General features: G+C 43.1%; 1 protein-coding gene across 13 annotated transcripts in view; it reads right to left on the reverse strand.

Annotated features, from left to right (window-relative positions):
• STRBP (spermatid perinuclear RNA binding protein) overlaps positions 1 to 15,364 on the reverse strand; it is a 151,173-nt gene that overhangs the window by 6,319 nt on the left and 129,490 nt on the right. For all 13 annotated transcript variants that reach the window (XR_007923223.3, XR_016211868.1, XM_070056617.2 and 10 more), the window contains 5 exons: positions 14,307 to 14,465; positions 10,197 to 10,331; positions 9,854 to 9,994; positions 8,183 to 8,306; positions 528 to 572 (listed from right to left, as the gene is read on the reverse strand). Coding sequence is in view for 11 of the 13 variants with exons in the window: in XM_070056617.2 (XP_069912718.1) it covers positions 528 to 572; positions 8,183 to 8,306; positions 9,854 to 9,994; positions 10,197 to 10,331; positions 14,307 to 14,465 (604 nt within the window). In the remaining 2 variants the exon portion in view is untranslated. The remainder of the gene's footprint in view (positions 1 to 527; positions 573 to 8,182; positions 8,307 to 9,853; positions 9,995 to 10,196; positions 10,332 to 14,306; positions 14,466 to 15,364) is intronic.

Here is a 15,364-nt window from a genome sequence, read left to right on the forward strand (position 1 = left end):
TGAATCCCCTAAACCCTCCTCTCTAGAACCAAAAACACCCATTTACTTCACCCCCAAGCAAAATTTATGGAAAGGGGTGACAGCTTCAAATTTGAAGTGAGCACTCCACTCCCTATTCTTGATCCCAATCATTCACAGTTCATACAATTGCAAACTCGAAACTTAACTGCAGCTCTCTGTCTGGAAGGCAGCCATGCCAGAAACTGAGTATGGCCCTTCAGTAGCCTTTGAATGGAGTGTAAGTTGGCTGTAAAAAGAACTACTTAAAATATTTAATCTCAGTATGGTCAGAAACAGGCAATTAGAACAAGCAGTCCTTCAATCAGGCAAAGCAGAGAGAAGAGCAACTCCAACCAAACCAAGAACCACAAGGTTGTGGCATTTTCAAAGGGAATTTAAGTTGGGTCACTACAATGATTAGGTCTGAGATCCTTCAATTTATTTACAGAAACCCTAAGTACAAACTGTGCTTTGGAATGCTGTGAAAGAGTTGCTAAGAGGAGAAATCAGTAAGATAGTGTACATACCATAGGCAGGGGCAGCTGTGCTGTAACCATATGGCGTTCCATAGCCTAATGCAAAGAAGAAGACAGCAGGTCAGTCCAGGACCAAGGGCATTTGGCATTGGCCCAGTTCTCCAGCAGCACCTAGCCTGGGCCCTGAGGATCTTCTTCCAGATGCTGGATGAATGAGAACCATGCCTAGGTCAGTCCCACCTAGCCACGCTCTCTCGTGCCTGCTTAGATTCTCAGCATGGCTTTCAAGATTCTTCTTGATCTACCAGGATATCCTATGTGTCTCATTCACTTCACTTCCACGCTGTACTTATTCTTTGTCTGTGGTCCCCATTAGAGTAGCAGAGACCAAATTTATTCATCTTTATACCATATGAACCTAGCAGAACATACAGCACATAGTAACCACTCACTAGATAGAATTTGTTGACCAAAAAAAAAAAAAGAACACCTAAGAACCACTCATAATTTCTGGAAGTTGGAAAGCAGTACTTTCTACATCTCTATTTTAGAAAGCAAGGACAGAACACATAAGACAAGACTTCAAATGCCTTGAAGAGGTCACACAGGTCAGGTTGTGAGCCTAGGGGCGAGATCCTTAATTTGATGATATCTGAATTCTTAGCCCCAGCATAGGATCTTCCTAGTAAATGCTGAACTTAACATTAGCATCTGCTGCCAATGAAAAAGGCTCACAACAAAAAGAGACAATTTTGAGCTAGTAAATTCTGGCACTAATGTCTTGTCTTTCCTCAGAGTAATAATTTCTGAGTTGCCATTTCTTAATTACAAAGTGGGAAACCTCCTAAGCTACTTTTTAGTGTTGTTGCAGGAATCAGAAATACTATGTTCATAAAAGCTGCAATCTTTAATCTTTCAGGAAAACAACTTTAACACATGAAAATACAGAATCAATTGGGTAAATTTAGAAGAATTTGCTTACTAAAACAAAAGGCAAAAGGGGCCGGCACTGTGGCACCCTGCTTAGGTAAGCTGCTGCCTGCAATGCTGGCACCAGTTTGTGTCCCATCAGCTCCACTTCCAATCCAGCTCCCTGCTAATTGCCTGAGAAAACAGCAAAACATAGCCCAAGTGCTTGGGCACCTGCCACCTATGTGGGAGACCCAGAAAAAGTCTGGCTTTTGGCAGCGGCCTGGCCCAGTCCTTGCCATTGCCGCCATTTGAAAAGTGAATCAACAGAAGATCTCTCTGTAACTCGGCCTTTCAAATAATTAAATAAATCTTTACAAATAAAATAATACAAAGCAAGAGGAGGAGGCAGGCTTTGGTGCAGCCGTTGAGATACCCACATCCCGTACTGGAATGCCTGAATTCCAGTCACAGCTCCGTGCTCCAACTTCTTGCTAATGAACACCTGGGTAGGCAGCACGTGTTGACCCAAGTAACCTGGGTCTTGCTACCCACATGTAAACCGGAACTGGATGCATCCCAGGCTTCTGGGCTGTTAAAGGTATTTGGGGAGCGAAGTAGTAGATGGAACATCTCACTTTGTCTCTTTCTCTCTCAGCCATTCACATAAGACAAAAAATAAATAAAATTTCTTTTTTTAAAATTTTTTGACAGGCAGAGTGGACAGCGAGAGAGAGAGACAGAGAGGAAGGTCTTCCTTCTTCCGTTGGTTCACCTTCCAATGGCCGCTACGGCCGGCACACCGCATTGATCCAAAGCCCGGACCCAGGTGCTTCTCCTGGTCTCCCATGCGGGTGCAGGGCCCAAGCACTTGGGCCATCCTCCACTGCACTCCCAGGCCATAGCAGAGAGCTGGACAGGAAGAGGAGCGATCAGGACTAGAACCCGGGGTGCTGGCACTGCAGGTGGAGGATTAGCCTACTGAGCGGCTGCGCTGACCTAAAATTTCTTAAAATAATAATATAAAAGAGAAAAAGAGAGGTAGGCATTATGATGCAGTCGGCAAAGCTGCCACTGGAGATGCCGGCATCCCACATCGAGCTGCCTAGAATCAATTCTGATCCAGCTTCCTATTAATGCACATGGGAGGCAGCAGACGAGGGATGAGTACTTGGGTCCTTGTCATCCAGCTAAGAGATCTGGATGGAATTCCTGGCTCCTTGCCTTGGTTGGGCCCAGCCCTGACTATTGTGGACATTTGAGGAGTCAGACAGCAAATGAAAGATCTCCCCCCCCCGCTCCCTCTGTTATTCTGTTTTCAAATAAATAAAGTAAAAGAAAAGAAAATAAATAAAATATAAAATCTACATGGCTCTTTGACATCAAAACAAATAAAGATTTTTCATATTACAACCCTTTTTTTAAAATGAGGGCAAATGATACGAAGGGACAGGAAGTTGCATTATGATTTTTTTAGAGATGTATTTATTTACACAAAAGGCAGAGCTACACAGAGAGAAGCAGAGAAAGAGCGATCTTCCATCTGCTGGTTTGCTTCCCAAATGGCTGCAACAGCCAGGGCTAGGCCAGGACGAAGCCAGGAGCCATGACCTTCATCCAGGTCTCCCAGGAGGGTGCAGAGGCCCAAGATATTGGGCTGTTACTTTCCCAGGTGCATTATCAAGGAACTGGATCAGAAGTGGAGCAGCCTGGACTCAAACCAATGCCCATACAGGATGCTGTCCCTGCAGATGGCAGCTTAACCAGCTATACAACAGCACCGGCCCCAGTAACTCCTTTTTCTAAAAACAATTCTGCTGTTTAAACTTTTTCCCTCTATATGACCAACTGCAACTCATCCTCGAGATCAAGACCAAATATCACCTCCTCCATTGTCTCCCAAGTCTGCTGGTCACTTCTTTGCCCACCCTTGTTATAGCTTACATCACATTGCACTGTGTTTCCTGACAAATCAGCTTCTCCTTCATCTGATTCCAGGTATTCCCTGGGGAAGAGGCTAGGTCTTAGTCATTTGTGAATGCCCAGGTTATTAATCTCCTGCCTGAGACAAAGCACTCAAATGTATGCTGATGAAGTGTTTTTAGAGACCAAACAATTCCAGGGGTTGAAAATTTTTTACTTTTTTTCAATACTTAAGTCATATAGAACTGTAAGTAGTACAACTCAGTCTTACTACTCACTAAATTATACATTTTAAGAGGACAGAAAGCAGCTGAATTAAGCAGTAGGAACAGGAGGTGATAGCAGAAGCCAAAGGACAAAGTAGCCCTTTGAGTATCACTAGAATTCCAAGGATTTTACCAAAACCTTCTTAAGGAGAGATGAAACCAGGCCAGCGCTGTGGCACAGCAGGATAAGCTACCACCTGTGACGTGACATCTCATAACAGGGCAGCACTTTAAGTCCCAGCTGCACTGCTTCCAAACCAGCTCTCTGCTAATGTACCTGGGAAAGCAGTGGAGGATGGCCCAAATTCTTGGGCCCCTGCCACCCTCTCGGGAGACCTCATTGGCGTTCTAGGCCCTGGCTTCAGCCTTGCTCAGCTGTGACCATTGCAGCAATCTGGAGAGTAAACCAGCAGCTGAAAGATCTTTCTGTGTGTCTGTCACTCTGCTTTTCAAATAAGCAATATATATTTCAAAAAAGAGAGGTGAAACTACAACTACTAAGCTTGTCACTGACCAGGCCATTGGGATTTTAATCTTGACTTCACCTTTTACTAACTCAGTGTCTGAAAGGAACCTGCTGGGGCTGACATTATGATGCAGAGGGTTAAAAGGCTGCTTGCGATGCCCTCTTCCCACATCAGAGCAGTGGTATGAATCCCAGCTGTTCCATCCAGCTCCTTGCTAATGCACCTGGGAAAGCAGTGGAAGATGGCCCAAGTGCTTGGGGCCCTGCCAGCCATGTGGAAGGAGTTCCTGACTCCTGCCTTACAGTCATTTGGTAAGTGAACTACTAGATGGAAGAGTTCTTTCTCTCCATTCCTCTCTGTCACTCTGCCTTTCAAATAAAATAAATCTTAAAATTAAAAAAAAAAAGAAAAACCACCTACTATTTTACCTCTCTGAGTCTCAATGCCCTATGCAGTAACTAAATTCACAAAGGAAATTCAATTAAATAAAATATATAAAAACCTACAACAATCATGGCTGTACAAAATCTACTCTGAAAATGAAATATTCATAATCCAAACTGACTTCAATTGAACCTTCTCCAGGCCATAATAATAATAATAATAATATAATATAATATAATAATATAATATATATTATATATATAATATATATTATATATATATTATATATATATTATATATATAAATATATATAATATAAAATAATATAATAATATAATATAATATAATATAATATACTAAAATAATAATAAAGGAATTCCTTTATCATTTTTTAAAAAAAATTTATGTATTTCTTTTATTTGAGAGACAGATACAGAGAAATCTCCTATCTACTGATTCATTCCTCAAATATTCCCAACAGCTGGAGCTAGGAAATCTGAGTTTCCCTCCTGGGCAACAGAAACCTAATTATTTGAGCCATCACCAACTCATCACCCTTCTAGGGTATGCGTAAGCAGGAAACCAGATCAGGTGTGGAGCAGGATCTGAACCCAGGCATTCTGATATGAGATGCATTTATCTTAACAACTGTGCCAAATGCCTGCCCCAACTTCCATTTTAAAAGTTTCAGGGGGCCAGCATTGTGGCACAGCAGGTAAAGCCACCGCCTGCAACGTCAGCATCCCATAAGGGCACTGGTTCTGGTCCCAGCTGCTCCACTTTCCTACTAATGTGCCCGAAGGCTAGAGTATGGTCCAAGTCCTTGGGCCCCTGCACTGACTTTGGAGAACCAGAGAAAGCTCCTGTCTCCTGGCTTTGGTTTGGCCAAGCCCTGGCTATTGTACCCACTTGGAGAGTGACCTGGCAGATGGAAGATTTTCTCTTTCTCTTTTCCCTCTCTCTCTCTGTAGCTATGCCTTTCAACTAATTAATTAATTAATGAAAAGCTTCAGGAGACAAGCCTTTCAGAGAGATCGATGCCGTAACCTGAGAAACTTACAGAGCAAAGAACCTGGCAACTGGCAGACACAGACGATTCCTGTCATGATCACTTCACGGAGCCACAGCTGCCTGCCACTCTACCAGGAGGCCAAGGGCCCAAGACCACAGCAATAACAGAATAAGAGATTAATTTCCAGTGGAACAATCGTCAACGACAAGAAAGGTTCTTCTCAGTAACTTACCTATCACTGTGTAACGAGAGCTTTGCTCTTTTTATCTACATTGAGGGGCAGAGGGAGAATGCTCTCACCCTTGCTGGATCACTCACTAAATGCTGCAGTGGGCTGGGGTTAGGTCAAGCTCAGAGCCAAGAGCCAGGAATGCAACCCAACCACTTCAGCTATGCCTTGCTGCATTGGCGAGAAGCTTAAGTCACAAGCTGGAACCAGGAATAGAACCCAGGCATTCGGATGTGGGATGCAGGCTAGGCTACTAATACCTGCTCCCATTTTGCCCTCTCAATAATGCACTGAATGAGGCGAAAAAATGATTTCAGTGGAAAGCACAGAAGAGTGTCTCCATTTCGGATACATAAACTGTAAACTATCAAAGCTCATGACCTTTCACTTCCCTCCCACCACCCCAAGGCTCATCTCTCAGTGTGCCCTTTCTCACTAAATGCCAGTCATCCCACTCAGTTCCTCTAACTCAAACTCTTAGGTGACATCCTTGAATCATCAGTCTTTTTCATCCTATATATTCAACCCATCAGTGCTGCTTCCTAAATATTCTTTTCAGCTCTTCACTTTTTGCCTCCCATGTCCTAGGGAAGCCTCCACTGCCCTCGGCCAGGGTAACCAGAGTAGCTAACTGGTCCTGCTATCACACTGCTGACCCTGCACCTGTTCTCTACACTATGCAAACAGTAATCTTTCCAAATAAAGTGATCTTGTCACTTTGCTTTAGAACCCTTTAGGACTTCCCACTGCATTTAGGATCCTAAGACCCAAATCCAAACCACAACCTCTAGGACTGTAACAAAACCATCACACTTTTATTTAAAAAAAAAAAGATTTATTTATTTTGAAAGGCAGAGTGAGAGAGAGGGAGAGACAGAGAAACAGACCCTTCTGGTTTACTCCCCAAATGGCCACAAGGCCGGGGCTTAGTCAGGCTGAAGCCAGAAGCCAGGAACTCCATACTACTCTCCCTCATGGGTGGCAGGGGCCAAAGCACTGGACTACCTTCTTCTTCTGCTTTCCCAAGCACGTCAGCAAAAAGCTGGATCAGAAGCAGAGCAGCCAAGACTCAAACCACACTCTGATATGGGATGTCAGCATGGTAAGTGGTCACCTAACCCTGCTGTGTCCCACAACACTGGCCCCCATGGACCATCTCACTTTAACTTAGGTCACTCCTCAGCCACTCCCCCCACCTAGTACTCTCCATACTCCAGACCATCTGGCTACTTTCTGCTGCTCCTCGTAAGCCAAGTACCCCAGCACCAGCACAGGGTCTACACATGCTGTTTTCTCTGTGCAAGTCTTCCATCCCACTCTTTTCTGGGTTAATTGCATCCCTTGCTCCAAGCTGATTTCAAGGGTCATCTCTTCAGGGAGTCCCCGGACTAGACTGTGGCCTTCTCTCACATGCACTCACCTCAGTTTATGCCTACCTGAGTAATTACTTCTCACCCTATAGATCATGAGCTGTGTGAGAGCAAACCTTATGATGGGAATGAGCCAAAGCAGGCACAGGGCATCCCTGAGAGATGTACTGTCTGGGATCTGCTTCTAGGAGTGTAATTCTACAGTCACATCATTCATAAAACTTCCCAAATGGCCATTCTAATTCTTCCTTAGACAAAAACAGAACCTACATAAACTCTGAGGGATATTAATGTAAAAAAATAATGACTACATAAAACTCAGTCTTCACAACATCAGTGGTCACCTGTCTAGTCAAAAGTTTTACACTTTGACCACTGGGAAGAACTTGGCTTTGATGAGACAGCTGTACATCTGGTGCTGAAGCGACATGAGGATGAGGACAGAAGGCATCTTCCTCCAAACCCTCCAGCCATGTGGGGAAATGGAAAGAATACAAACTTCAGACATGCAAGCACTTACATTCCAGTCCTTGCTCTGCTACTTAGTAGTTTCTTCTATCTAAGCTAGCTGCCTTTTCTCCCTAAACCTTGATTCTTTACCTGGAACATAATTAGAATGAAACTTTTGTGATGATTAAAAGCAGTTAAGTAAAATCATTTATATAAAATATCTAGATCATAGTAATCTCTGGATAAATAAGATTTTTTTAAACCTTTTTGTCCTTTTTTAGCCTTTGATGGTCTTAATACCCTGAGTTCAGCAAATGCTAATGATGTCAGACTTTACCTCGATTAATTAACCTCCTATTAGCAGTTTTTCTCTTCTGTTATTCTCAACCTGTCTTCTGTTTCCCCACTAAATACACCCTGTTCAGATATCCAAGCTCCTCAATCAGTAATACATCTTTTTAGATTCTTCACTGCCAAGATACAGTCCCCCAACTAAGTGTTTCTGTTACCTCCCTCCAGAACCACTAGTCCTCAGATTCCACAAGATAACCTATGACACCGTAGTCTCCTCTTGTGAATTTCTGTGTTCACATACCTTATTTTATTTTCCCAGAGATGCTATATAACCTTGGAAAATGAAGGAGATGCTGGTTTTTGGCCCAGAAAAGGGGGCCAAGCTTACAGACTGTACTATACCTGGAGCTATGTAGCCAGGAGCAGCAGTGGCCCCAACGAAAGCTCCCCTTGTTAGAGCTCCTCTTCCTCTGCCCCGAACAGCCTGGACTGCGGCAGACACGGCGGTATTCACAACACCCTTCGCCTGTGAAACACAGCACATTCCCATTACCAGGAGAAGCAAGAACGATCTTCCCTTCACATCTTTCATGCACAAACATCATGAGAAACCCTACACCTGCAGGTCAGATAAAGAGCTGTCTGCAAACTCGAACCTTCAGCTTTCCATCTGTAAAGTGAGGATGGTGCTTTACCACAGTCAGTCTGCAGAAAATGCTGGACACACACATGAAAGGAAATAACTTGTTTTTACACGAAACTTTCCCAGAAATACTTCATTTTCTACATAAAATTTCATTATTCAAATTACATCCATAGTCATTTTAGGCCTGACTAAAATAATTATAGAAATTCGATACTCAGGTTTGAACTCATCTACCCAGAGACAGGAAACATCCCAGCAACAAGCTACCTAGAATTAGACTTGAACCTGAGGGAAGTTTTTTTTTAAAAAATTTATAACAAGGAGGCCGGCGCTGTGGTGCAGTGGGTTAACGCCTTGGCCTGAAGCTCCGGTTGAAGACCCAGCTGCTCCACTTCCGATCTGGCTCTCTGCTATGGCCTGGGAAAGCAGTAGAAGATGGAAGAAGCTAACGGCGTCTGGCTTAGGATCTGTGCAGCTCTGGCCATTGTGGCCAATTAGGGAGTGAACTATCGGATGGAAGACCTCTTTCTCTCTCTCGCCTCTCCTCTCTCTGTGTAACTCTTTCAAATAAATAAATCTTTAAAAAAATAAAAACATTTAAAAATTAAAAAAAAAAAAAAACTAAGGCAGGAGGACCTTATCTTTATAAGATGCCAGTTACTGATCTAAACACCTGTGCCCTCAGGTGGGCCATGCAGTTTCCTTGAGTTGTGTCTTCGGCCGTATGTGCTGGCTTTGAGTGTGTGTTCATCAATCATTTAGCAAATACTTTTGAAAACCATTCTAGCTCTAAAATGTCACTAGACTCCAGTGAAGTCACAAAACCTTTCACCATGGCAATCCCCAAATAACTGTAAAATGAGGATAAAAATATCCACATTCTGTTTCCCTTACTTTAGAGTAGACAGAGCAACTGAGAGAACAGACATAAAAACACTTAAAAGCAGATTATGTTGAGGCCGGAGTGATGACAAAGCAGGTAAAGCCACTGCCGTCAACACCAGCATCCCATATGGGCACCAGCTTGAGTTCTGGCTGCCCCATTTCTGACCCAGCTCCCTGCTAATATACCTGAGAAATTTCAGCAGAGGATGACCCAAGTGCTTGGGCCCTTGCCCCCACGAGAGAAACCTGGAAGAAGCTCCTGGCTCCTGGCTTTGGCCTGGTCCAGCTCCGGCCATTTGGGGAGTAAACCAGCAGATGGAAGACCTCTCTCTCTCTCTGCACCCATGTGGGAGATTCAGAAGAAGCTCCTGGCTCCTGTTTTTGGTCTGGGCCAGCCCTAACGGTTGCAGCCATTTGGGGAATGAATCAATGGATAGAAGACCTCTCTCCCTCTCTCCTCTCTCTAAATCTGCCTTTCAAATAAATAAAATAAATCTTAGAAGAAAAAAAAATATTTCAAAGGTTTAATGCTTGACTCATACCTGAGGGATAATCTTCTTTTTCTTATTGTTTGCTGCATTAGGTCCAGAAAAGAGTTTCTCCAGGGCAGCGAGAGCTGCACTTGCTTTTGCCACTTTCTTATTTGGACCTGCACCTCTGAACTTCTGTCCATCGACTTCCACCTAAAATTAAGAGGAAGACTGCAATTTTCCCAGAAAGTGTGTCAATGCAGTTTTAATCTAAATGCATATCACACCCCAGAAAATAACAAAAATCAAATAGTACCAAAGAATTGACTCAGCCTAAAGCTTTTTTCACACGTAAATTTAGGATATCTCAGGTCTCTGAGAAGAAACAGAAGGCAAGCTGTGTCCAGGCACCCACCTCCATCACAAAGCGCTTGTCGTGGCTTCCACCCGTCTCTGAGATGAGTTCGTACTTGAGACCTCTTCTTTTTTCATTGAGCTCCATGACAGGATTTTTGCCACTTGCTGTGAGGATGGGGCCCTGAGTTCTTACCTAAAAGAAAAAGGGAATTAGAGGTTTAATCAAGTAAGATTTTAGAATATTAAATTTATTAATACAATTATGTTTAAAAAGAAACTCAAAAATTCTACTTTTGAAACACTTGGGGCTGGGATGAGGCACCTCGCTCCACCGCCGGCGAGGCACCAGAAAGGTGTGCGGAATGCAGAGCAGTAAATGTACAGTCCCCTGGTCAGCCTGCCCAGGGCCAACAGAGCAGCCTCATCCCCCTGCCACCTGTGGTGTTCATGAGCGAAGAATACTACTTTACATAACTAAGACAATAGAAAATTGGGATTACCATGATGCCTGGGGACTTACTGTTTTTCATATTTAGGGTAAAGAAGAAATAACTCTGAATTTGGGATGGAGGAGGGAACTGTTCATATAAACTCTCTCTCTCTCTCTCTCTAAATAGATCTAAGCACACACATGGTAAGAACAGTAGGCTGCAGAACACGGATCTGAAAATTCAGAGCCAACAATAAAGGCAGTCATTTCTTGCCCTTCGAGAGCTAAAGTATACCGTAAAGGACAGATACAACCACTGCAAAACAGGGGGTCCAGTTTCCACACATACGGGTGTATACTAAGAAAACTCAGTAGAAGGGATCACTTTCTAAGGAAATCAGAATAGTTTTCCTGGAAAAGACGTTATAGAGCCTCACCTTAAAAGTAAGTATCAGGGATCAGAATTATAGAGCAGTGGGTTAAGCTGTCCCTGCAACGCCAGCATCCTATATGGGTGCTGGTTCATTCCAATCCAGCTCCCTGCTAATGCACCGGAAGATGGCCCAACTGCCAGGACTCCTGTACCCATGTGGTAAATCCGGATAAAGCTCCCTGGCTGCTGCTACCATTTGGGGAGTGAACGAGCAGGTGGAAGATCTGTCTCCTCCGCTCTCTCTCTGTAACTCTACCTTTCAAACAGATAAATAAATCCTTATTAAAAACAAAAGGCTCATTTATTTGAAATGCAAAGTTACAGAGAGAGATTTTTAAAGATCTATTTATTTTATTTGAAAGGCAGAGTTAGAGAGGGAGATCTTCCATCTGCTGGTTCACTCCCAAAATGGCCACATGGATCAGGGTTGGGTCAGACTGAAGGCAGGAGCCTGGAACTTCATCTGTAGCCTCCCGTGGGGTGGACATTCCCCACCCCTGAGGGAGTGACGAGAAACTCAGTATGTCTGTGAAAGGCAATGAGGAAAGGAAGCAAGTTGGATTAGGGTGTGATTAGAAAACCCCTTGATAGGGCAAAATCATAAAGGACTCTGAAACCCACGCAAGGAGCTCTGACTTCACCATGGATAACACGGAGCCTTGCAAACAATTTAACCTGGAAAAGGACATGACTGGATTTGTGTCCCAAAAAAAATCATCTAGCAGTGATGGAAAGAACTGACTTGAGGAAGGATATGACTGAAAGTAGGGAATAAAAGTAATTCAAGTAGGAGTGTGAAGGCTCAAATAAACAGCATTCACAACACACACATACACACACACACAATACAACAACTATAATTTTAAGAAAGGAAAGACTGAAAAATTCATCATTTTTCAAGGTCAGAGATCATGTCTAATTCCACCACAATGACTGCTGATTTGTTAAGTGGTTAATGCTGCAGAAATAAAATATTTATCAGTTTTTAAACATAAATATAATAAACATTCTTGGGCCTTTTGCAATGAACTTCCTTTCTTGATGACTTCTTATAATCTACATTTTTTAAATTTCATGGCAAATTTCCAATCTCCTTTTTAAAAAAAGTAATGAGTAATTTTTGGAACTAGGCTGTAATACTTTCTGGTTTCCAAAGCTGAAATCACTCTTAGAAAAATGAGCTACAACACAAAAATATTTCAAATATAATCAGCTACATCACACAAAGTATAGATGTAGCCAGTAGCAAACCACCACACTGGCCAGCGCCGCGGCTCACTAGGCTAATTCTCCGCCTTGCAGTGCTGGCACATCAGGTTCTAGTCCCAGTTGGGGCGCCGGATTCTGTCCCAGTTGTCCCTCTTCCAGGCCAGCTCTCTGCTGTGGCCCAGGAGTGCAGTGGAGGATGGCCCAAGTCCTTGGGCCCTGCACCCCATAGGAGACCAGGATAAGTACCTGGCTCCTGCCATCGGATCAGTGTGGTGCACCGGCCGCAGTGCGCGGGCCACAGCGTGCCGGCCGCAGCGGCCATTGGAGGGTGAACCAACGGCAAAGGAAGACCTTTCTCTCTGTCTCTCTCTCTCTCACTGTCCACTCTGCAAAAAAATAAATAAAAACCAACACACTCTCAGGTGGCTACTGTGGGGAGCAACTCAGACTAGACTAAGTTACTGGAATTAAGACTTATTCTATGCATCTGCTCTCCCACAATATGGCGCTGGGAGAGGAGTAAACAGCTTCTACGCAGCTGCCTCCAGTTCAACCAATAAACTGCAGGAGCTGCTCCTGATTGGAGGAGAGCAGCATGCTCGGCGTGTGGGTAGTAGAGTTGGGATTGGTAGAAGAGGACTATAAAGGAGGAGAGAGACAACATGCACCAGGAACATCCGGATAACATCTGAGCAGCCCCCGAGAGGAGCCGGCCGCAGTGTGCCGCTCCTCCACGGAAGTGGGGAAAGTGGCAGGGGGAGCTGCCGCTCCACGGAGGAGGAGGGGTCGGCAGCCAACCCGGGAAGGGCCGAGCAGACAAAAGAACAGTGCAGGGTCTAGTGTCGTTCCTCCACGAAGAGGGGGAGCGACAGCTACTGCTGGTGCAGCTCATACTTCTCTCTCCCTTCCTAATTCCCTTTGCACTTAGTGGTCTGAGCCAAAAAATTAAGGGGCCCCTTTTTTTTTCTTTGAGTCACTGCCTGCAAAACAACATGTTGCCCTGTGCCTACCACTTTGTGACTGAGCAGTGCTCTCCACACCACACATCTGCCTCGCATGGCAGCATATGAAGAGTCAAGCAAGGCTTTCCCAGGCTTCAGCGCCCCCAAACACACACCCAAACGTCCAAACATTCATTTTCACAACTCCAGGTCCTTACACCTTCCATTCCCTTCACCCAGAATGCCTTCTTTCCAGCTCTCATCACCCAACAAAACTCATTTAAAACCATGCTCACATTGTACTCCCTTTGATTTTACATGATTGTGTGTTTCTGACAGTCTCATATCACTTCCTCCTTTGAAATTCCCATTATTATACTCATTTTGCATCACAGTACTTATCACGTTACATTCTCATTCACTATAAACATGTCTTTTCATGCGTCTAGCCTGGAAGCATGTTCAGGCACTGGACACAATTTCTATTGCACCCGGCACTGCAGAGCTTACAAAATGAAAGAAAAAAAGGCCAGTTATGTCTGTAATAAATACTTATTCTTACAAATGAGAAAATCTTCAAAACTTGTAAAGCTCTTGCTGTTACTGTAAAGTCCATAGAATGCAGGAAGTAAGGGTTCTGTGACATCCCCTTGGATGACACTAAGCTCACAGGTCAGGACCTAGGAGTCTGATACACAGTGGATCAAGATATGCCCTCCCTGGCAGGGTTCAACCAATGCCACCCCCTACCAGCCCTACAGTTCAGTATAAACTTCAAATAATCTCAAATTTCCTCTACTAATCTTTTATGTTTTACCCAGCTGTTTTTGTTGATATACTCACACACTGTCATTGTCCAGCAAAAAGGAAATGCCAGTGGAACTAAGTATACTCATGTGCTGAATTGAAAACATTTTCACTGAACTCTTTAGACTTACAACTCTGTAACTTAAAAGGGAAAACTTCATGAAACATAAATGCCTTCATACAAATATTCATGAAGTAAAGCTGGATAAAAAAAAGCCAAAATATTAACAGTCTGCCTCTGGAATGTATGATTTGTATATGCTTTTGTTCTATTTTTCTACATCTCCCAAATTTTCTACAACGTATAAAATTACTTTTGTTGTAAGAAAAGAAACCATGAGAGCGTACCTCTAAGGTACTGGAGGTTTCAGTTGCAGAATTTCCAGTATTATTGCTTGAGTTTGAAGACACTGTTTCATTTTTACTTTCATTATCTGATTTTTCATCCGAACTCATACATTCAATATCTGCATCAAAGCCTGTTGGGTATCCCATTGCCTGTAATACCTGTACAAATAACATTAAAACACAGCTTTATTCAAACACCAGTGACCACAGAGAATAGACAAAATATTGAGAAAAAACAGTTTCAAATTCATCACATTTTGATCCATAAAACACCTTGCAGGAAGAGCAAAATGTACAAATCCTTGGTTATATAAGGGACACCTACCATGGTAGCATCATTAAGAAAATGACAAAAAAATCACCTCAGAGTAAGGTTTAAATAAAGCCTGGCAGAAACGCAAACCTGAGAGTGCTCCTAGTTCATTTAACTGAATATGATAGGTAGAGAAAACTGTCAACCTCAACCAGCAGTATGAGGGGAAAGTCAAACAGCACACATTACAGCCATTTGTGGAGTGAACCAGCAGATGGAAGATCTGTCTCCTCCTCCCTTCCTCTCTCCCTTCCTCTTTCTAATCAGTAAATCTTACAAAAAAAAAAAAAAAACAAAAAAACTTGAAAGACTCAATCCCTAGGTTTATTTAACTTTATACTATGTGATCAATGAACAATTTTTTGACTTTATTTCCATCCCGTTCTCTCAAGACCTGATTACTATGGTTGCCTCTAGTGTTCACACTTTTATATTTCCCTTCAACATCTGGGATCTCTCATACTTTGTTGAAATAAAACTTTCAATAGAGTGTATATGTGGGTGTGTGTGCACACTTGCTTGCATACACAAAAGCACACGCATGTGCCTTTTAATACCTCCAAGTTATACTACTTTTTAGATGTTTACAAAAGAATACGTTCACGCTAAAAAGCCTCTTTCAATGTAGGTTGACATTGCTTTGTTAATTACTGAGTAAAGTCTTATATCAGAGAACATACTAATAGGTCCCTAAAGATCCCTATATTTGTTTCAGTTTTTAACTATTTTTAGTTGCTGGAGAGTA

The sequence above is a fragment of the Oryctolagus cuniculus genome, chromosome 1, assembly GCF_051225735.1.
Source record: "Oryctolagus cuniculus isolate XC-2025 breed Fujian yellow rabbit chromosome 1, ASM5122573v1, whole genome shotgun sequence".
Taxonomy (NCBI): Eukaryota; Metazoa; Chordata; class Mammalia; order Lagomorpha; family Leporidae; genus Oryctolagus; species Oryctolagus cuniculus.